The following is a 24,320-nucleotide window of genomic DNA, read 5'->3' as shown; positions in this document are numbered from 1 at the left end:
TCACCTGGCAGTGTCTTGTTCTACCAGCGTGGGTGTACAGTGTAAGGGAATGGCATCATTTTGAGGGGGACAAGCTGGGTGAACATGTGAGGTTTCACACCATAAAATCCTATAGGGCCTGTGCAGGTTAGAATGTTGTTGACGCTGATATGAGTTTGCATCAGCATAGACTGAGGGGAGAAGAGAGAAATGGAGTGTGCCCAATAGTCTTCAGAGCTATTATGTACCCAGACATGGTCCTACGGGGATGTGTAGTTCTCTTGCTCATGGTGATCATTCAAATGTATGTATGTCATTATCATTACGATCAGCCAAGAGGCTTCTGCTAACTAATGATGCCCAGATTTGGGTCCCAGAGGAGCCATGGGCATATGGAGATTGATTTTCTTCTGCCAAAACCTTATTCAGAATGTCACTTGTTTAGGTGGTAATGTGTGAACAGCTCAATTAATAGAATTATTCATTATTACCAAGAATTTGCCCATTATAAAAAGAAAGCAGTAGTCTAAAAAGATCAAGGGAGGGACTTCCCTTGCAGTATGGTGGTTAAGACTTCACGTTCCAAGGCAGAGGGTGCAGGCTCAATCCCGGGTTTGGGAGCTAATATCCCATATGCCTCAGGGCCAAAAAAACAAAACAAAACCAAAAGTGATATTGTAACAAATTCAATAAAGACTTAAAAAATGGCCCACATCAAGCAAAAATCTTTTCATAAAATAAAATGGTAAAGGGAACAGTCTTCTAGCATCACAGCATAATGTGCCATGGATCTATACCAACAGAAAGTAACTGCATGAGGGCCAGATTTTGTACTTATCAGTGGTCAAGCTTTGAAGATACCCCAGTTGGCGGGGGCAAGCCACTGTTCAACTCTGAATAGCACTTTATAAAAGAAAAAAAAGCACATAATACCAAGTTTCTTCTCTACACTGATAGTTCAGGAAAACAGTATAACATACCTGCTTTACAGTTCAGGGAGTCTCATGACGACTGGCCAGCAAATTAGCAAGGTATTGGGCAACCCACACTGAAGTGACGGTCTTCTTTGCCACAGGCATAAGTATATTATAAACATAAATCCTGTCTGACCAACGTAGGAAGAGCCTAGAGTTTGCAGCAAGTTAAGCCGTTTGCTTCAGGCAGAATACACCTAGTGCATCCAAATCAGATAGACGTCAATCCATTCTCCCTTAAGAAAGCCAAGTCCACAGCACGCCTGAAAACCTCTTTCTATTGCCTTTCTCTCCCTCATTGAGGAAGGAAGGATAATCTCCAGCTATAATAGGTAACCCCATATACATCAGGGAACTGATGTTTAATACCTCTCCTTTTATTTGACATTTCCATTTACTTGTCTCACAACCACTCTTATACAGCCTTTAAATCATTTTCCCTTTACTTCTACTATTTTCCTAGGTTTTCCCCAAGTAACTATAGCCTACCTCCTTTAATACAGAGACTAGAGCTGCAAGGAATGATATGGATCATGTATTCTAACAAACACATTTATAGATGAGAAAACCAAGGTCCCATCTATTAGGTACTTTATGGAATTTGATAACTGAAGTCATAGATAAAACTCTCAAAAGCTTCTCTGTGGCTCCTTTGGCCTCTCTGGAGTTTCTGCCTCGGTTCAGTTACAGAATTCATCTCAGAGACCATTCTGACAGTGAGAATCTTAGCATCTGCAAATTCAGTGATTTCTTTTTTTTAAGTTCAAAGCTTTCTCTTAAGCACAGCACATGACGTCATCTTGTTCTAATAGCATGGGTGTAGACTTCTGTTCCTCTCAAAAACCCGTGGCAAGGAGTTCAGCACCATAAATCATGTCTCTCTGAAAGCCCTGTGATCCCCACACCCTGGCTGCACACAGACAAGGTGATGTATTCCAAAAGGGCTACCCACAAAGTTTCTTCAAAAACGAGATTTGATGAAGACAAAGGAATATAGTTAATGGTGACCCTCTCTAAATGTCTGTGTCAGAGATATAATTTCTCCCATTAACATAGTTTTTTAAAAGCCTCACTTTCTTGAATTAAATTACATCATATAGTTTCTCTTGTGTATTGTATATTAGAATGGAACATAAACACAGCAGTTCAAAGAAAGTTCCTAAACCAGAGAATTTAGTATTGTATGAGAGATACTTAGAGTCATATGCATTTCCATGTAACCCCAAATTTATTAATGCCTTTAAGAACAGGGTACCATGTTCAGAACTATGCATATATGTCAATAAAAAAGAAAATATGTATTTAATCAAATACTGTCCATACACTGATCTCAGATGATCAATACCTTAAAACAAAGCAAAGGGTCTAACATCAATTTATTATATCCTATTTCATCTACTTCTTTTACATTTTAAGTGAAATTCTCTAGAGAACATCCATAAATGGAGATATCTGTATGCCTACAGCAGGAAAATGCCTCAGTTCAGTTGCTCAGTCGTGTCTGACTCTTTGGGACCCCATAAATCGCAGCACACTCCCTGTCCATCACCAACTCCCGGAGTTCACCCAAACTCACGTCCATTGAGTCAGTGATGCCATCCAGCCATCTCATCCTCTGTCGTCCCCTTCTCCTCCTGTCCCCAATGCCTCCCAGCATCAGAGTCTTTTCCAATATGTCAACTCTTTGCATGAGGTGGCCAAAGTACTGGAGTTTCAGCTTTAGCATCATTCCTTCCAAAGAACACCCAGGACTGATCTCCTTTAGAATGGACTGGTTGGATCTCCTTGCAGTCCAAGGGACTCTCAAGAGTCTTCTCCAACACCACAGTTCAAAAGCATCAATTCTTTGGTGCTTAGCTTAACGCCTACTCATATGGAAAAAAAAATTTAACATTTCTACCTCACCTGGAGTAATTGCAAAGGCTTTGGGAAAGGAAACACTAACCAAGTTAATGTGACCAATTTGATGGATAATACACACTTTGATTGAAGAAATTTTGTGCCCAGGCTCAGCTCTAGGCACTGGGGTCATGGATGAAACAGACAAACTGTATACTCATGATGCTTGCATTCTCATCAAGCAAGGTGGGGCACAGAGAAACCAATACTCCACAATAACTCAGGTGTTGGTTGATAAGCAACGTGTAGAAAATAATAGGGAACACAGGCAAATAAGGCAGATGGGGAAGAGAATGTGTTATTATTTTTATAAAATGGGAGGAAGTGATAAGGTGACACTGAGCAGAGTCATGAAGGAAATGAAAGAAGGGAGTTATGCTGATATCTGGGGAAACGAAATTCCACACATGGGAAACAGCATGTGCAAAGGGCCAAAGAGGCAATGAGCCTATAGGTAAATGGTGAAAGGGAGAGGAGATGAGGACAAAGATGGAGCAGATCCTTTAGGGTTCTGGAGGTCATTCATTGTACGGACTTTTACTTTTCTACTGAAAGAACTGGGAAAACACTCGAAGGGTTTCATCAGAAGTGGCAAGACCCGACTTGAAAAGCATTATTTTGGCTGTGTGGGCAGAATATAAGACAGGGAGCAGGCAGAGACCTACCTCATTTAGCAGGCTGCTGCCTAGCCCAGATGATGGCTTAAATCAGGGTGGTAGCGATGGAAGCCAATACCGTGAGCAGATGCTGGGGATAACTGGAATACGAGGCTATCAGCATCAGCTTCACAAGAAAGAAGGACTGATACCTGGCATTACTTCATTAGAGTTTAACACTTCCAGCTTTCGACTTGGATCCCTAGCTGTAGTAGCACTTATAGCTCCTATTCGTTGTTTGAATTAATTGTTTTAAGTGAGTTTCTGATCTTAGCCTGAGAACACATTTGGATAGAAAAGAGGAAAAACAGATGTTTAGCAACGAAGAAGAGGGGAGAAGAACAAAAAATAAGTAGAACAGTACAAAAACTTCTTGAGTATTTTTATTTAGAGATTATTGTGCATCCAACTTTGGTATTTCTTGGGGGAGGGAAGAGAAGATAAAGGAACATAACTGGAAAGAAAACACGACAGCATTATGTGGCAAAATGGACTGAGGTATCAAGTTGAAGATCAAGTGGGATTTCTGTTGATAAGGTAATTAAGTTGTATCACAGGTTCTATTTTCTCTTTCCATGAATCTTGTCTCATAAGAAATCAATCACTAAATGAAGCAATCTTTGCTTTCTTAAGTTCTAACTCCACATTTAGAAATTAACTCTTGAGTTTATAGAAAATAATTTCCTCTTCAAACTACTGGTAACAGTTGAAGACATTTTGGTCATAAAGGGAAAATTAAATTATTAATAATGGATTCTCTGTCTCCTACTGAGAAATCTCAATATAGCAAGGCTACCAAATGGTTGGCTAGCCGTGTCACATCCGCCCAGACAACATTATCAACACACGCACTTCTTTTGAAATGAGACCAAGGGGCCCTAGCACAAGTAAATTAAGGTGAAGAGTAAAACAGAAACAGGTCCAATAACAAAGTAGGAGGACAAGGCAACAGATAGTGGATGGAAATTGTATTCCATGACCATAGCAGGAAAATCTCTGAAACAAGCAGACACACTGGGAGAAATTATTCAGGGTCACTGGGAGCAAGGAAATGGAACAGATGGAAACAGACTGGAATGTCTGTTCTGTTTAAATGTTTATTTTTTTCTAAGTCTGATGTATTACACAGAGTAACACACTGATTCTCAGGAATCAAATCTCAGCCACTGAACTGACTAGCAGACTTGGCATCCATAAGAATCTATTGAATAAATATGTTTAGCATTGATTGAGAGCCCAGTTACTCAGAAAAATTGGGTCATTTTCTCCAAAGCCTGGCCAGTCTCTGCATTACTGGTACAAGAAAAATGGATTTCATGGTGCTAAACAAAGCTGCCACTTGGCTGCATTGATCTCTAAAGCTTCACCAACGTTTGTGAAGCAAAACATGCCTTCTGATGGACGTAAATGGTCCTTTTGTGGTCAGCTGTGGAATTTATTAGGTCTTTTTCAGCTCTCTTCAGTTTTCACTTTAAATAGCAAAAAGTACCATGTTAACCTAGAGTAACAGCTGCTACTCACCCCCACTCCGAGGAAAGCCAAAAATAAGCCTGCACACTTATTTCTGACAGAAAGGACAATTATAGAAATCTGCCTAACCGCACTTAATAAAATAGGCTAAACTTATGCCATCAAAACTCTTGTGAGAATTTCATTCAAATCGTAGAAAAGCTCATCACAAACACACACACGCAAATGGCAGTACTTTCCTCTCCACACATTTTACTACCTCGGGGAATAACAGATGGGCTAATACAGGAGGCATATGTAAAATATTTATGAAAGGCAAAGTAATTGTGATGGTAAACTCATAAAACAGTAATTTCTTCTGCTATATTCAGCAGCGTGTACAAAAATGAGAATATCTTTTACATAATAAAAAATGCCCTGACAAAAGCTACAGATGAAACAGTAAAAGAAAAGCAGAAAAATACAAGTTACAATCCCCTCTGATACACTAAAAAGTGTTTAGGAAAAAAATAAAACTGCAGTGTCTTGTGGGTTTTTTTGCTGTTGTTGTTCCTTGCGAGAAGACCTTGAATTTGCACCATCTTCCTCTCAAATAGTTTAGACATTCTACCATAGGGTGTTCCCTTTAAAGTCCCTGTGAAGCAGGTAGATAATTTCAGGTTACTCTGTAACGCTCCGTGATGGCGTTCACATGGTGTTTGGCAGAAGATTATGTGACACTAATGATTTGAGAATTCCCCATGTGCCTACCTTTGCAGCCCATGTACTTCTGACCTACATGGTCAAAATAGACCCGATTTTTAAGAAGTTAGAATGCAGTGAGCAAGCAGATCATACGTGCACACTTAAGATAGCGATCATCAAATTCCACAATAGTATGGGGAACACTGGAGTAGGTTTCTGATACCATCTTTAGAAATGCAGGTAGAAGGGATTAGACGAGTTCAAGGTGGACAGCAAGGGGCACTAACACACTCATCCCTGGTTGTGCTAGACGTGCCCCCACGACGCAGCATTCCTTTTCAATCTCTGAAAATGAAAATCCTGCACAGAAATAATAAAACTTGATCTTGGAAAAGATGAAGAGCTTAGTCAAAATGTCAAAGGCAGTACTGCTGTGGGATGCTCACAGCCCAGCCAGTCCTCTGCAAGCACAGTCGATGCCACCATGCAACTTGAGGAGAAAGGCCAACTCGTTCCAAAATAAGGCAGCTCACAAGCCTCACATTTGCTGTCATTTCTTCAGGATAATAAATTATTTCCCCTGTTGAAATTTCCATCAGCTCCACCGTTTTTTGAAAGGCAACCATTCATACAATCATTCAAAGAAGTATTTATACAGTGTCTGTTCCATGACCAGCAAGATGAATAAAATAATGAAAAAGACAAACAGCCCCAGCATACTTTCTAGTCAAGAGTGTAAGACTTAAGATGCTAAGGGGGAAAAAAGGCAAGGGAAAAATTCAGGTTTAAGACTGGGTAACATGACAGAGAGTAACTGGTTGGTTACTTTAGACTAGATGGGGGATGACAGCCTTTTCCAGAGGATGACATTTCACATGTGGATAACAAGAAGGAGCCAGATATGTGATTTAGAGAGGAAACAACAGCAAAAACGCAACAGCTATTTCAAAAGGCCAGAAATTGAGAAACAGATATTCTGTATTAGAGAACAAAATCAAAAGGGGATGGGAGTCGGGGGAAGAGAGAATTAGATGAATTCAGAAAGCTAAGCAGTGTCTAAATCATGCTGAGATTTATAAACCAGAGTTAGGAGAGCACAGAGAGGCCACGGGAGGTGTGTACGTTGGTGACTTACATTTACAGATACGCTGGCTGCTACAGAGAAAAAGCACTGCAGGGGAAGCAAGGATGGACACAGACAGCCCAGGGGTGCGGCTGTTACAGTGGCCAAGAGAGAGAGAAGGCTGGCCTGGCCCAGGCACTGCATGCAGACAGACAAGTAGCTGGAGGTAGAGACACAGTTGATTGGATCTGATGATAACTTTGACATGGGAGGAGAGAGAAAAAAGGAAGGAAGTGTAAATGTTAGACTTTTGGTTTGGCTAACTGGCCAGATGGTGAGACTGTTCACTGAGAAAAGGAAGACTAAACAGGGACAGGTCAAGAAATCAAAATTATGTGTTGGCCACTTGATTCTGAAATGTCTATTAAACAGCCACATGGAGATGCCAAGTAGACAGGTGGACACAAGGAAGCTGTAGAGAAAGTACACAGAGTGGCCAGGAGCACTCCCCTGGGTTTCCAGTGAACTGTGGTTTGAACTTCATTTCACCTTGTTCTTTCTCTTGCCTTACCCAGCTTTGATGAAGCAAGAATCAGATAAAGTATATGAAGAAGCTTTGCAAAGAATAAATTAATGCCGTCATATTTGTAATTATTATCACGTATCACCTTCCATCAAATATTTATCTGGTACACACTGTGTCTTCACCATGGAAGTTTCAGGAAATGTAGATTATGCCGTCCCTGTCCCCCAGGATACTGTAGCTTCTAGTGGGTTCACATGGTAAAGAAAAGTGAGCCTCATTCTAAAAAGGATAAAAGGGAACAATCTCCAAAAGAGTTAGCACGTCACATGACTCCTCTGTAACCTTAGGCAGCCTCACAGACTTGCCTTTCTTATTTTCTCACACACCAAGACAAATAGCACAGAATTGAGAGGCTGGAGTTTCCATAGCAGGGTGTCTGCTGAAAGACTTCTAGTGTTCCAACTATGGTGAATGTTCCCACACTGAATGCCACATATTAGCAAAGTTCACAATTAGCTTCTCCTTCATGTTTAAAGACATTCCTATGAAAAATGCAGTTTCACGTGGCAAGAATATTTCCACTATGATAGTGGGAGGAGAAAGCATTAGCAACCCACTCCAGTGCCTGGAGAATCCCAGGGACGGGGGAGCCTGGTGGGCTGCCGTCTATGGGGTCGCACAGAGTCGGACACAACTGAAGCGACTTAGCAGCAGCAGTGAACATGAAAACTTTAGCATGAAGTTAGTTTATTTGATTATTAACTGAGAGAGCTATGTCTTTAAAGAATGGGACAGCTAACTGGGCAGCTTGACCTGGGCTGTGGTCAGGTAGCCAAGGAGATCAGCTCCTCTAGGTCAGAGCACACCAGATGGACAGACCAAGAACAGGATGTCAGCAGTTCCAAAAGGTTATGTGAGGCCATTGCTAACTGATTCTCTTGGCCATGTTGTTTGATCCCATGGAGGATGGGGGTACTTGCTTTTGTTCTTATTCAATAAAAGGAAAAAGCTTTCAGGGAGACATGAATATAACTTACCTGTCTTTATATCTCTCTCACACACAAAAAAAATGTTCAAAACAAGGTCAGCTAGGAATTTCATCTAGGAAAATGATGACCCATAAAAAGAATGAATATTTGTATCCATATTATACTCACACCCTGACACGGTCATCACTATTGTCACTAATAAGAGCATCATCCCTTTGAAATGCCTTTCTTTCTGCAAACTATTATGAAATTGAAGTTCTTACAACTCAGCTCTCACTAGAATTATCACTGAGGTTATCCACTTGAAGAATGAAACACGTGAAACCATTCTCAAAGACAGTGGGTTCACAGATGACTCTTGGGTCTACAGTCATCCTGTCCATAGAGAACAAAATTAATTAAGGTATTGAAAATAATAATTAAACAATCTAAGTAAATTGCCATGAGTATTCAATTTTATGCACTGTATTTTAACCAGTTTGGAAATTACCAAAGTTAATTTTAAACCCACAAGTGACTTCTTTCAACAGTGATTATGCTTATCAGCTCTTTCCAAGAGGTATGACATTAGTGGAGGTACGATCTGGGATACACACTAATTTTGTGCAGAGCACATTTTGAAACTTGACCTGCTGCAGCATTAAATCACCTAGCATTTTCTAAAGCCAAGTTAAAATGAGTTTTCCACTTAATTTTAACTAGTATCTAGGATTAGCCATGCCAGTAGCTCTATGGCCCCCTTGACTAATGCAGAATTTTCTGTCCTGCTCTGTTTTCCAGCCTCTGCCAGCACATACATGCCAACGGTGTGCAACGGCCGGGAAGTCCTCGACTCCACCACCTCATCTCTGTGATTGTGAATTGCAGTTCAGTTGTCGTGTTTTTAGGATATTAGATGAAAGTGCTCATGTGCAGCTCCAGAATGTGGAAACAGCAAAAGAATACCCCTAGTACCTTTTTTTAGAAACAGTACAATAAATTATTTTTAAGGACTGTACAGTATATAGTGATGTGCTAGAACTTTTTAGACTGATTTTAGTGATTATTAATGATTCCTTAGAACCTGGAAATAACCCATTGTTTACAGAGCTGAGCACTGGTGACAGGGTCTGACAGGGTCAGTCTATTAGAAAATATGGTGGCAATATTAGATAACCTTTTTTCCTATGAAGTTTTTTGTAGGCCCTTGTTGTAACTAACTTAGGATGAGTTTCTATGTTGTATATTAAAGTTACATTATGTGTAACAGATTGTTTTTCTCAGCACAAAATCAAAAGCATCTGTATTAATGTAAAGATACTGAGAATAAAACCTTCAAGGTTTTCCAGCATGGTGGATAATGGCCTTGTTCTTATTTAATCATTCCAGTTAATTTGAATATGTTGATTTATACCATTTCTATTTTATTGTTGGGAAGAAATTATCTAACTATGCTTCTCTTTACATCTGTTAATAGATACACTGAACACAAGTTTTACCCTGTAAGAGAATTGTAAGCATGTCTAGACTTCCTCACAGATCTTTGCAGATAACATGATCAGAACTTGACTGATGACACCATAAATATCAGGTTATTACAGTGGCCAGACAATAATACCCTTATTGGTTTCTTTAAGCCACATCTGCAAGGCAGCCCAGAATTTGCCCAAATAGGTCTCTGAGGTGAGGAGAGAGTTTTTCCATTCCTATATTCCTCTGAATACCAAAACTGACCTGTCAGGGAAGGTTTGATGGCTCTCATTTCCCAAAACCACCTAAATTTTTAGCAAGGAGCCTGGAAAAGCATCTTATTCCATTGGAAAAATCACTCTGGTGGCTCACAGCTGAATGAGGCAATGAAAATGCAGGACATCTTTTCCAAAGTCCCAAGAACAATGTTTAGGAGCACACAGACTTGTCACTAAACGTGAATATTTTACTAACCTAAATAAAGGAGCACACAGGGAAAGCTCGGATAAGCTAAAATGGGGTCATTCTTACCAGTACTGTCCTATTTCTCCTGATAAGTCCTTGAGTAATAAGTCATTTATTAATGTAGAAAAATCACTGAGAATCTAACTATCTGCTAGGTCCTGCACCAGATACCATGGACAGAGCATGTATTCGTTTCCTGTAACTAATCTGACAACTTAACATGAACTCAGTGGCTTAAAACAACAAAAATTGACTCTGCGCAGCTGCACCTTATTGGCTATGGGGAGAATCTGTCCCATTCCTCTTCTAGTTTCTGGTGTAGCTTCTTGACATCATATCACTCCAATCTCTGCAACCGTCTTCATGTCACATTCTCCTCTGTGTGTCTCTTATGAGGACACTTCTCACTGGATTTAGGGTACACCTGGATAAAGCAGGATGATCTTATCTCAAGATCCTTAATTGCATCTGCTAAGGCCCTTTTTTGAAATGAAGTAACATTAGGATGTGTAACTTCTAGGGGGCCATGCTTCAACTCATGACAGGGAAAAAGAGGATTACCAAGTACTTGACTTTAAGAAGCATCAAGACTGGAAAATATGCTAATGAGGAGACTGCCACTGAGGGAGACAGTGAGAGGAAGGAAGAGGAGGCTATTAGGGACCCACAGGCTAAATAACCAGGGCCTAGGTAATCAAGACTGATACTATTTTTAAAATATCCAGAAATAACGAGTAGGTGCATGAAAGCCAACATGACTGGCCTTGAAGGAAATAAACTGAGGAGTCCCATGTTAGCAATTCTCTTCTTCCTTCTAGATGCCTTTGAAGCATCACCCTCATCAATGTGTCCAAAACTCACCAGATGCTCAAAGACAACAGTGCAAAACAGTCTCTAAATTCTCAGATTCAATGAACATGGATGGGAGGGAGTGGGTGTGGCAGATTGGGTAACAGTAGTTGTCCAAAAAGACACTAGATGTCAAAAAAGAACTCTGTTGTGAAAAAAAAAAAAAAAAAAAGAACTCTGTTGTGACTGAAACTGGCAGGAGTGCTAGATAGGTGTGCCCAGAATGAGTACCTGCTCAAAATCAAGGCTGAGGCAAGGCTGATGGCAGAGAAAATAAACTCAGTCCACTGATGGGATTTGACAGGCCGAGGAAGGCAATATCAGGTGAGTTATTCAGAGACACTGCTGATGCCCAAAACAATCAAACTGATCTTGGATCTTCTTAAACAAGACAGTTAGGTCGTGGGTGAATCCTGAGTGGGTGTTTCTGAGGACTGGGTTTTGATCTGTGGTCACTGTATTTCACTCCCTGTCTTTACACTGAAAGTGCATTGACTGACAGCTCTCATTATCTTTTTCTTCCCTGCCATGAACCATGTTTCCTATTCAAATGCACACACCCTAACACATGATCCCTAGAAGTAATTTTTTAAAGAGCATTCAGCATATGTATGGAAAATAGCAACTATAAAATCCTTTTTACATGAGCCATTTCAAACCAATAGGTTTTGGGTTGATTTTTTTTAACTCCAGTAACAACATTTCATTCTCTCAGAATATAAAACTTGCTGAGCTGATCCATCTTTGCAAAAATGTCCTGAATGCAAGGAACTCAAGCAGAATGATGTATCCCACTCATAAAAAAACATGCCAGAGCCTCATGATATGGTTAATTTTTGTTGGATTCCTGAGTGTTTACAGCTTTTGAAATTCTGTGTCCTCTCTAGTTTAAATACTAATATTCACTTGCCCACTCAGATTTCTCACAGTAACATAAAAAGGTCCCATTTTCAAACTGTGAGGCAAGCTGGTTTGCAGATCACACAGAGGACAAATTAAGACAGTGGCTGAGAAAGGAGGTAATTCAGCCAGTGTACCTTTGCAGACTTCAACCCCACAGTTCTCTCAGCTAGCCCCCTGCTTTATCCATGTAGCCACCATGATAGTTTGGGGTGTCAGAGCTCTGTAGCAAAAGGCCACAGAGAAGCAAAACTAAAATGAGGTGCCAGGAAGATGGAACATCAGTACGGATCAAAACCTTCACAGTCCTAATAAGGCCCAAACCCACGAATAAGGCAATTATCACTCCTGCACTGTGAAAGAAAGTTTAGATTTGCATCATCCCCACTGGTTGGACTCATTAATTTAACCCAAGCAATGGTAATTTGAAATCTGTTGATGGCTTGGATGGAAACCCTTAGATGGTTAGCTAAGATAAAAGGAATATTACTCCCTTCAAAACCAAATTTACCAATATCCACAAGCTGTTTTATTTAGTATTCTTCATCCAGGAGTCTTTATTAATAAGATGAGGAAAATTCCAGCAAATGAAAAGCCTAACTGGGATATTTTGCTCAAGGCAACTGGAGGTCTGTTTCTTGAACCACCAATCATTAAAGGAATCCTAAGTGTCCTTTACAGTTCAGTCAGTCTTAAAATAGGATTTGGTAAATACGTGTGGACTGAGGTGTACATGGCCTGAATACATGCAATGGATGCTCCAGTGCTGCCAGGGAACCCTATCCAGCACCAGAGCTCATGAATCTAGGCTGACACTACTTTCATGCATCAATATATGTTACTTCCAAATAGTTAATTGAAATAAATCTGTCAAAGAGATTGAATATTATCTCCAAATCTAGTTACCTTAGCAATAAATGTTATAGAAATCACAATGAGAAAAGACTTTTAAATCAATCTTACTGGTTGACTTTGAACCAATTCACTTGTTTTATCATTTCCTAATCAATATCTACAATCAAGTCCCAGAACTATAAAAGGAACTCAGAAGAGTATCTGGCTTTGTCTTTGGTGAGTGATTAAATCACCAAGGGAAGGTAATGGGCTATTTTTTTCTTGATCATCTCTAGAGACTTAAGAAACTTTGAAGGTGTAAACTCCTAAAGGGCAAAGAATCTGTGGAAATAGGTTATTCCAAATAGTTTTGCTTGTGGGTTGTAGTGATGGAAAACAGTGGTCAGCAAGCCACAGCCCACAGGTCAAATCCTAGCCTAGCATCTGTTTTTATAAAATCTGTGAGCTAAGAATGCTTCTGCATTTTTAAATAATTGGAGAAACAATACCAAAAGTAATATTTCATGACAAGTAAAACTGAAATGAACTCAAATTTCCATGTACATCAAGTTTTATCAGAATGTAGCCATACCCATTTGTGTATAGACTATCTGTGGCTGCTTTCATGCTATACTGGCAGAGCTGAAACAGAGACCACATGAGCTGAAAAGCTGAAAATACTACCTGACCCTTTACAGAAAAAGACGGCTGATCTAGACCATTGCAATGGTAATATCCAATAATAGCAATTATAATAGTAATATCAATTAATTTTCAATTATTTGTCCCATCTTTTACTTCATTTATGATTCTAAAATGAACTTATCTGAAAACATTAAACCAAAATAAAATTCAGCAAAAATGTAATTTCTGGCCGTTTACTATGAAGGTTAACTCCATTTTAGTGTCCAAAGAAGAAGTCAGGTGTTGGCATTTTTTAAGGTTTACCCTCCTTGAGTTCTTTTCTTAGAGCAATCTTAATTTATAACTTGGTCATGTAAACCTTAGATAATGTTCATGGTCACTAGGAAATAGATGTGAGGATATATACATCCTCTGAAGAAGTTCTACTCTATCTTTATAAATGTGAACAATACACTGCCAATGAAATCAACTTCCCACCCCAGCTCTCAGGAAATTTACATTCATGAGGAAGAGAGAAATGATCTGCATATTAGCCTCCCATCAGGAATGACCATGAGTCATAGGAAGTAGCTCTACTGCCAGATGTCAGATGACAGTTGACCAGATTTGTCTTGAACTACCCCAGACGGTAAATGACTAGACACAGGTAATCCTTCCACATAACCATTTAAATCACCTTTTCTCTCCTTGGGAAGAAAATAATGACAAAAATCTACACAAAAAATACTATGAAACATTTTTAATCCTGAAAAGGACTTGATTACTAGTGATCAAATAGGGGAAAAGTCAATAAAAATAAAGTTCAATCTTTTAAATCAAGTGAATACAAATCAAATTGCTCAACATTGTTAAATGGTATGATATAGTTTATCCATGAAAGATATGGTCTCATTCAGTGGAAAACTGATTTAAATATGTTTTGACAGAGTGCTAAGAGATTTTATAGGTGATAGCTGACTTAATGGAGTATTTAAGGCTTCACAACTGCCTTTTAGAAAAATAACAAATAACTTCTTCTTCTACCACCTAGAAGGGAAAAGATATAATAAATGTCAATTAAAAGTCAGAAATGTGATTGTTTATGCCTTTCAACATTACACTGAGCTTTGCAAAGGCAAGACATAAAGTAAGTTTTATAGCCAGAATTCATCTGAATATCTTCCTCATAATATACCTTCTGTCATACTTCTTCAGTGGTTGAAATAAAATGACAATCCACTGGGATCCAAATGAAAAAGTCAGCTCTTTCCAAAAATGGGACTGAGCTGCCAAAATCTATCTAATATCTAAAATAAGAAATAAAATAAATAAAATTTTCAATACCAACTATATTTTCTGAGAATTCATTAAAATTTAAGGCATTTTTGACATGTCAGAGATTTTAGTCCAGTGACAAGAGAAGAAAGACGCTATCTGTGAGCAAATCCCAATTATCTCTATGGCTTAGAACATACATGCTGAACACAGCAAAAATGAAGACAGAGGTGGCAGGTGACCATGTGGAAACTTCCTGACTCTGTCCAGTCTGCACAACTTTGCCAGGGCTCCTGTGAAAGGGTGTATTTCAAGTGTATTTTTATTCTTTTGTTTAATTTTTGATCATAATGGGGAATGGCTCACCAGCAGTGATGGCAGGATAAAAATGAGCAATGTCAAAATAATTTCATTATAATAAAATGTAAGAAATTAAATGTAGAAAAGGTTTATGTAATGCAATATCCTCTGTGAATTTCACAAAAAAACAACAAAGCCCACCTCACTTATACTCATGAATCCAACAGTAGTGACATACACAAAACAAACATTCATTCAACAATAACAGAATGGTCCACTGTTTTACCCACCAGTGAAATAAATTCAATTATTTATTTTTCCTTCATTGGCCACAAAACTAAGGATGACCTGCTGAATCAAAAATTACAAGGCATACCTCATTGACAGACTGGGGGCAAAACATTTAACAAACTTGTCCCTGTGCCCTACCTCACCGGCCAATTACCAACCTTTTTAAAACTCTGGATTAAAACCTATAAAGATCACTGTTTATTGAAAACAAACAAGATCACCTTAGATTATAAATGGTCAGGAAACTTCCCTCTTTCCTAGTTTTAAAACAAGTTTTACACAAAATTGGTCATACCCAGCTTCGTTCAAACTTCTTTCGACAAATATTCAATTCCTGCTAATATCAGTATAACCTGTCCATTAGAGAAAATACCACAATTATCTGGATCATTTTTTAATAAGAGCAACAATACTTATTTCATAGCTGCTTATGGTACGACAACATTCTTATTTTGAATACAGATATATGCAATATTCTAAAATTGAATTTCTAAGTAACTTAAAAAGAAAACTTCCATGGAAGTAATAATCCTTATGGTCTAGCATGTAACCTTTGATGCTTGACACAGGGCAAAGGTACCCACTGCCATTTTCGGGAGGCCATAAATTATCCCAGTAGCTCTGTACAGTTATCTGTACTGACACACAAGCCATCCCACTTTTTTCTCATGATTTTGTAAGTGATTTGATAAAAAAAAGCTTTCCTATTCAGTCTAAATTATACTTCAAGTAGTACATAAATTGTTTCAAGCCATTTGACTTCTGTGATAGTGTCAGCTTGTTTTTATTAGGGGAAAGTCTAAGCTTCTCTTTGCCTTTATATATATATATATATATATATTTTTTTTTTTTTTAAGAATCCCATTTCTTAGAAAGTCCTTCTTACCAGTTCCAACAAGGATGGAATTTCAAAGGCGATTATAAGTTTAGATAACCCAAACACATGCTGACTCTTCATTTAGAATTACTGCTTACTTAGGCTCCTGAAATCAAGAAGGATACCCTATGGAAAAATGAAAAATCTATTGTCTTTCTTTGTTCATCATTTTTAATAGAAAACATGTTTAAAGGTTGGTCAGGAAAATAAATAATGGGAAAAATAACTGTACCTTAAAAAATTTTTCAAATCTTCCCCAAAATATAAACAAAGAAAAGACATACATGGGATCACAATGCATATGCTCACATTAGCCCTCCAAACACACTTTTTATATAGAATTTATAAAGAAGAAAAATTACCCATTAATTACATGGCATGCATCAGCAGTGCACTGGCGGGCTTAACCTTGGTTCTGAGTTATGTGTATATACAGACAAATCTCTTCCTGAGTTGAGCTTCATCTTCAGTTGAGACTCAAACCATTTGCTTTCTTATTTTTGGCAAGACACTTGACCATGTGATAAGGCAATCTAACATTTCAACCTCCTTCCCTTCTCAGTGGCGTGGCCCTCCTCTGTAACATCGCCAATGTGCCGGATATGAGGACAGGCTCTAAACTATGGTTCTGTAAAACTAGAGAGTGGGCTTCTTTGTTCATTAGTCTGACAGCTACAGCACTGTCTTTTCATATATTTGGAGATCTTGAGGATTTCAGTTGAACAGATTCAAAATGGTCTTCTTTTTCCTATGGGTAGAAAATATAAAGACAAAAACAACTCATTAAAATTACAGTAAGATTTTAGGATCTTACCTACCCAGAAAGTAAGTTCTTAAATCAGCTCAATGTATGTACCAGCCACTCATAATTGGGATTTTACATTTAAAGGGGAGGGTAGCAGATCTAAAACAGATAGCATGCCTACCCCAAAGACACATAATCCAAAATAGAAGCAAACACATGACTGTAATAGATACCAAAAGACACAGCTGTGATCCTTATGAAGAAATTCACTGAGACCCTTTCAAGGACGACATCTGATCTAAGTGCTGAAATAGATGACCTATCCATGTAAACTGTAGATAGTAAGTTAAATATTCTCAAGATAACATAGGGTAAATAATAAGAAAAAAGGAGAGCAGAAATAAAGAGAACATTAAAAAAAACATAAGATCATTTGGGTTCACTGGTAAGTTTTAGGAAAATCTTTGGGGATCATGTTTACTAAAGATATTAAAAACAAGCCATCTCAGATAATAAATCAAAATTTGAATGCAAGTCTATCATTGATGTAATTTGTTTTATAATGCATTCAAAATGTAATCTATTAAGATAAATTATTCTTCTTTAATGGGGAGAAAAGGAAATAGTGAAATTTCTCCCAATGTTTTCATTACTAGACAAAGCTTTCCAAAGGCTGCTAGAATGTAGTGGAGGGACTATGCTGTTGAGGAGAATAAAGATGAAAAGAATTAGGATTATTTTAAAAGTAAAAGATACAGATGGCTAACAAACACATGAAAAGATGCTCAACATCACTCATTATCAAAGAAATGCAAATCAAAACCACTATGAGGTACCATTTCACGCCAGTCAGAATGGCTGCGATCCAAAAGTCTACAAGCAATAAATGCTGGAGAGGGTGTGGAGAAAAGGGAACCCTCTTACACTGTTGGTGGGAATGCAAACTAGTACAGCCACTATGGAGAACAGTGTGGAGATTCCTTAAAAAACTGGAAATAGAACTGCCTTATGATCCAGCAATCCCACTGCTGGGCATACACACTGAGGAAACCAGAAGGGAAAGAGACACGTGTACCCCAATGTTCATCGCAGCACTGTTTATAATAGCTAGGACATGGAAGCCACCTAGATGTCCATCAGCAGATGAATGGATAAGAAAGCTGTGGTACATATACACAATGGAGTATTACTCAGCCATTAAAAAGAATACATTTGAATCAGTTCTAATGAGGTGGATGAAACTGGAGCCTATTATACAGAGTGAAGTAAGCCAGAAAGAAAAACACCAATACAGTATACTAATGCATATATATGGAATTTAGAAAGATGGTAACAATAACCCTGTATATGAGACAGCAAAAGAGACACTGATGTACAGAACAGTCTTTTGGACTCTGTGGGAGAGGGAGAGGGTGGGATGATTTGGGAGAATGGCATTGAAATATGTATAATATCATATATGAAACGAGTCGCCAGTCCAGGTTCGATGCACGATAGTGGATGCTTGGGGCTGGTGCACTGGGACGACCCAGAGGGATGGTATGGGGAGGGAGGAGGGAGGAGGGTTCAGGATGGGGAACACATGTATACCTGTGGCAGATTCATTTTGATATTTGGCAAAACCAATACAATACTGTAAAGTTTAAAAATAAAATAAAATAAAAGTAAAAGAAATATGAAGCAGATCAGTCCTGGGTGCACATGGATATGTGTATAAAACTGAGAAGTGAAATGAGAACATAACAGGAAAACATAACAGGAAATAGATTCTGAGTATCTGTCAAGAAGAATCAGGTTGCTTTTGTGTCTTCTCCTATTTGAGCAGAGAAGTCCAAGACTTCAGATCAACTTTAGGGCTACATGGTCAGAATTACAGAAAAAAAAAAAAAAATCACAATGCAAACCAGCATATCCCATTTCCCTGCCTCTGCCCAGGCAACAAACCCCTGGGAGAGCAGCCTGCAGATTGCAGCACCCTAACCCATTGGTTCTAGGAGAATGTACCTCAAGTCTCACATATCCCAGCCTTAATTTTGTAGGAATAACCATCGATAATCCAAATATTTGTTAAACATCCATATGTTGCAGGAACAGGAACATGGACTAGACTTTATGGGATACAAAATGCCTGCCCTCAAGGATCTCACCATGTATTTACAGGAAAGAGCATTAGACATCAGCCATGAACTAGAAGGGAACGCTGAGGTTTTTGTGGCCATGCTTTGAGAAGATTTGATTCAACCTGTTCCTCAGGTAGGGGAGGCAGAGACCTGTTGGTTACCCTCCAGGTAATGTTTCAAGTAAAACACTGGAAGCCCTCTATACAGTCATGTTTGCTTCATAAGGCTTTTGTCACCATATCCTCTGATTTTGCTCCTATAATATGGTGGGATATATACATATATATGTGTTATGTGGTTAACATCACTAATTAACTGGAATATCCTGATGGCAGGAATTCTATCACTTTTTAATTCCCATAAAATGACCCAAGGCCTCACACATCATTGGCTGCCAATCAATGGTTGTGAAAAAGTCCTGAACCACTAGCATGTAGAAAGAAAAAATTCTGAATTGGAACTCAGAAGATGCAGTTTCTAATTCCTAACTTACCCTCTCTTGGACAAAGTGAACCTCTCTAGGTCTCAGTTTACTCATGCATTAAATAAAGAGGCATAAAAAATGATCTTTTAAAGCTCTAAATTCAAGAATCCAAAGAAAATCTAACTTCTCCCAGAAGTTTCTCCTTAGCCTGTCACTACCCACCTACCTGCATTCTTTTCTCTTCTGCTGTGCTCCAAGAGACCCTACTCAATACTCCTGCCATGTAACAAAAAGAATAAAACACCTAGGAATAAACCTACCTAAGGAGGCAAAAGACCTGTACTTAGAAAGCTATAATATACTGATGAAAGAAATCAAAGACAACACAAACAGGTGGAGAGATTATACCATGTTCTTGGACTGGAAGAATCACTATTATGAAAATTAATATACTACCCAAAGCAATCTACAGATTCAATGAAATCCCTATCAAATTATCAATGGCATTTTTCTTAGACATAGAACAAAAAATTTTAAATTTGTAAGGAAATAAAAAGATCATGAATAGCCAAAGCAATCCTGAGAAATAAAAACAGAGTTGGAGAAATCAACCTCCCTGACTTCAAATTATACAGTAAAGCTACAGTAACCAAGACATGATGGTACTGGCACAAAAGAGAAACACAGATCAATGGAACAGGATATAAATCCTAGAGATAAACCCAAACACCTATGGTGACCTAATCTATGACAAAGGAGGCAAGAATATACAGTGGAGAAAAGACAGTCTCTTCAATAAGTGGTTCTGGGAAAACTGGACAGCTACATGTGAAAAAATGAAATTAGAACACTTCCTAAAATCATACACAAAAATAAACTAAAAATGGCTTAAAGACCTAAATGTAAGGCCAGACACTATACAACTCTTAGAGAAAAATACAGCCAGAACACTCTTTGGCATAAATCACAGCAAGATCTTTTATGACCCACCTCCTAAAGGAATGAAAATAGAAATAAACAAATGGGACCTAATCAAACTTAAAATCTTTTCCACAGCAAAAGAAACCATAAACAAGACAAAGGCATCTCTCAGAATGGAAGAAATTATCTGCAAATGAAGCAACTGACAAGGGATTAATCTCCAAAATATACAAAAAGCACCTGTAGCTCAATATCAGAAAAAAAAAAACAATATCAGAAAAAAATACCAATCAAAAAATGGGTGGCAGACCTAAACAGACATTTCTACAAAGAAGAAATGGCCATACAGATGGCCAGGAGGCACATGAAAAGATGTTCAGCCTCACTAATTATTAGAGAAACACAAATCAAAACCACAATGAGGTATTACCTCACACTGGTCAGAATGGCCATCATCAAAAAAATCTATAAACAATAAAGGCTAGAGAGGGTGTGGAGAAAAGCGAGCCTTCTTGCACCGCTGGTGGAAATGTAAACTGATACAGCCACTATGGAGAAGAGTATGAAGGTTCCTTAAAAAACTAAAAATAGAACTACCATATGACCCAGCAATCCCACTCCTGGGTGTATACCTGGAGAAAACCATAATTCCAAAAGATACATGCACCTCGGTGTTCACTACAGCACTATAAACAATAACCAGGACATGGAAGCAAACTAAATGCCCATCAACAGAGGAATCAATAAAGATGTGGTATGTATATACAATAGGTTATTATTCAGCCATAAAAAGGAACAAAACTGTGCCAATCACAGAGACATGGATGGACCTAGAGACTGTCATCCATGAGTGAGGTAAGTCAGAAAAAATAATACTGTATATTAGTCCATAATATCTAGAAAAATGGTACAGATGAACCTACGTGCAAAGCAGAAATGCAGGCCCAGATGTAGAGAACAAACATGAGCACCGAGGTGGGGAAGAATGGGAAGGATGAACTGGGAGCCTGGGATTGACATATATATACACTATTACGTAAAAAGTAGATAACCAATGGGAGCAAACTACAGCTCAGGGAACTCTACTCACTGCTCCATGGAAACCTACATGGCAAGGAAATTCGAAAAAGAGGGGATATATGTATATGTATAATTGACTCACTTTGTTAGTATAGCAGAAACTAATACAACACTGTAAAGCCGCTACACTCCAATTAAAAAGACTTCTACTGTAGCCCACATGGACAAAGGTACAAAACACACTGCTGCTGCTCCTGCTGCTAAGTCACGTCAGTCGTGTCCAACTCTGTGCGACCCCATAGACGGAAGCCTACCAGGCTCCCCCGTCCCTGGGATTCTCCAGGAAAGAACACTGGAGTGGGCTGCCATTTCCTTCTCCAATGCATGAAAGTGAAAAGTGAAAGTAAAGTCACTCAGTCGTGTCCGACCCTCAGCGACCCCACGGACTGCAGCCTTCCAGGCTCTTCTGTCCATGGGATTCTCCAGGCAAGAGTACTGGAGTCGGGTGCCATCGCCTTCTCCAACAAAACACACTAGGTCTCCCTAAGTGTTTTTAAAAGCCCTTGACCTTCCTGGACCTGAATGTTCACAGGCACAGAACTCCAGTAGATGAATAGAAATAAGGTGGAACTTCAGCTACTGAAACGGGACAAACTGATTTGTGGCAGTGGAGGATCAACAGTGTAGTCTGATACTGAGGCACCTGGGAAGGAGTTACGTTACACCCTGAGAGACACAAAGGTTTTTAATTTTCAAAGTTACACTTTCACCTCCCTATGAAGGAAAATGTTCCACTTTCAAATTGTTGCAAGTGCCTTAGATTTAACAGTCTACTGTCTACCAAATCCAGCAGATGCTCTCACCACAATTTGGTTGCCAGTCCCCCTTAAACTTAATGAAAAGTATCAGAAATAGCTGGTAGGGTGCCAGCTTCTGCTCCAAAATAAAAACAATCGACATGTCCATTCCCATCACTCAATCATTCCATGGAGTGGACAAATACCACCCAGTCTGCGGCATGGGCAAACAGGAAAAGCTGGACTAACTGTCCTCAAGCAGTCTCTCCAAAGACAAAGAAGAGACACAGCTGTCAGAGGTGAATCAGAAACACTAAGGTTTATAAACCAGCAAGAAGGTCGCAGGCACTATCAACCAGTGCTGCCTAGCTAAAGAGATTCCATTTGGTGTCCCTATCATAAATAAATACTTTCTTTCCACTGGCACCTACAAGTGTACCTACAGGGCTATACTTTTTGTGAGAACCAGACATTAACTTCTCTCCTAGAAACAGCATAGCTTGTACCCTAGGAGTGGTCCAAAGTGGTCATAATTTAACTGTTTATGAAAACATCCTCCATAAATCATGTAGCTCTTAAACAACTGCAAGGACCTTTTCAAAATCAGACTACTCTTGGTTAATCAGAGTCGATTCCTGGAGGGAAAACTGACTTGTTATTCACACTCACTCTGTGGGTAGCTAGTAAATTTAAAAAGATGGAATATTAAAAAAAATGTATGAAATCATGCCATTTGCAGCAACATGCGGAGAAGGCAATGGCACCCCACTCCAGTACTCTTGCCTGGAAAATTCCATGGATAGAGGAGCCTGGTGGGCAGCAGTCCATGGGGTCACTAGGAGTCGGACACGGCTGAGCAACTTCACTTTCACTTATCACTTTCCTGCATTGGAGAAGGAAATGGCAACCCACTTCAGTGTTCTTGCCTGGAGAATCCCAGGGACAGCAGAGCCTGGTGGGCTGCCGTCTCTGGGGTCGCACAGAGTCGGACATGACTGAAGCGACTTAGCAGCAGCAGCAGCAACATGGATGGAACTAGAGATTAATTACTAAGTGGAAGTCAGTCATAAAAAAAAAAAAAGACACCATATGATATCACTGATATGTAGAATCTAAAATATGACACAAAAGAACTTATCTACGAAACAGAAACACAGAGAACAAACTTGTGGTTGGTTGCCAAGGATGAGGGGCAGGAGGAGAAGGAAGATTAGGAATTTGGGATTAGCAAATGCAAACTGCTAAGGAGGTTTGGATTTTGTTGGGAGACAACTCTCCTTGGTTCTTTGGCATTTCTGCATATCTTATGAATACAACACTGATTTCCCTTTGTTCTAGACTACCTTTTCAAAGGTCTTTATATAGAAAGCAACCTTTGAAGATGTTATATCCTTCCAGAGCAAAGGGCAAGCTCACGTACAGTCTTGAAAACAGTGTTTCCCTCTAGAGCAATGAATGGGGATGCGAACTGTCCAGCACAATAATATCTCTCTTTGAAACAAAGGCCGAGATGCTTGCTGCCCATTCTAAAAGATTTAGGTTTCCAAGTTCATTAAAGTTTCCTTGCCTATAATGCAGCCCACCAAGAGTCATCTGTAGGAAGTGAGGCTTTGAAACTGGGATAAATGCTGAGGTTTTAGCTAGTGCTTCTGTTACGACCACTTAAACTGTCCTTTGTCTCTGATCAGAAATTCTATGTCTTCTCAAGTATCCATGAAATCATAGCAGGCTCACTTATTAGCTTATAAGTAGGATAAATTCTCAGCTCTTGACAATCACTGCATAGTCACTGTCCCTTAGCAATAGTACCCTCCATAAACTAGCATAATAAGCAAAATCAAATAGCCATTAGTATAAGGAGAATAGGGCTTATTCATTTATTTTTAAATGATCCCCTATATTTATGTACCTAAATTAGGAAATGATTACTAAAACACTCGCAATAAATGTAGTCTTTGCCACATGCCCTGCCTGCTGAAAATCCTTTGAAATGCAGTTTCTTTCATGTTTCATTCTATTTTCAATCTTGCAAAAATAAAGTGGCACGTTTTATCTTTTAAGTCAATGGTGAAGAATGTCAATAAAATGTGTTTACAAATAATATGTAAGGCTTCATGTTATCTGTTTGGATATAGTACTCATTTCAAAGCTGATGAATGTGATACCATCTGATAAGGTAATATCTCAAC

At 38.9% G+C, this 24,320-nt stretch overlaps 2 protein-coding genes across 5 annotated transcripts in view; one reads left to right on the top strand and one right to left on the bottom strand.

Annotated features, from left to right (window-relative positions):
- The window catches only part of GRM3 (glutamate metabotropic receptor 3), a 98,309-nt gene extending 88,779 nt beyond the window's left edge, over positions 1–9,530 (top strand). The window contains exon 5 of the mRNA XM_055589461.1: positions 9,021–9,530. Within this exon, the coding sequence (XP_055445436.1) occupies positions 9,021–9,094 (74 nt within the window). The 3' untranslated portion in view covers positions 9,095–9,530. The remainder of the gene's footprint in view (positions 1–9,020) is intronic.
- A 6,722-nt stretch (positions 9,531–16,252) lies between these two features.
- ELAPOR2 (endosome-lysosome associated apoptosis and autophagy regulator family member 2) overlaps positions 16,253–24,320 on the bottom strand; it is a 215,511-nt gene continuing 207,443 nt past the window's right edge. For all 4 annotated transcript variants that reach the window (XM_055590062.1, XM_055590063.1, XM_055590064.1 and 1 more), the window contains one exon: positions 16,253–16,852. In XM_055590062.1, the coding sequence (XP_055446037.1) occupies positions 16,793–16,852 (60 nt within the window). In that variant the 3' untranslated portion in view covers positions 16,253–16,792. The remainder of the gene's footprint in view (positions 16,853–24,320) is intronic.

This window comes from Bubalus kerabau, chromosome 8 (assembly GCF_029407905.1).
Source record: "Bubalus kerabau isolate K-KA32 ecotype Philippines breed swamp buffalo chromosome 8, PCC_UOA_SB_1v2, whole genome shotgun sequence".
Taxonomy (NCBI): domain Eukaryota; kingdom Metazoa; phylum Chordata; class Mammalia; order Artiodactyla; family Bovidae; genus Bubalus; species Bubalus kerabau.
Note: the sequence above shows the minus strand (reverse complement) of the source record. Positions and strands in the feature narration are given on the sequence as shown.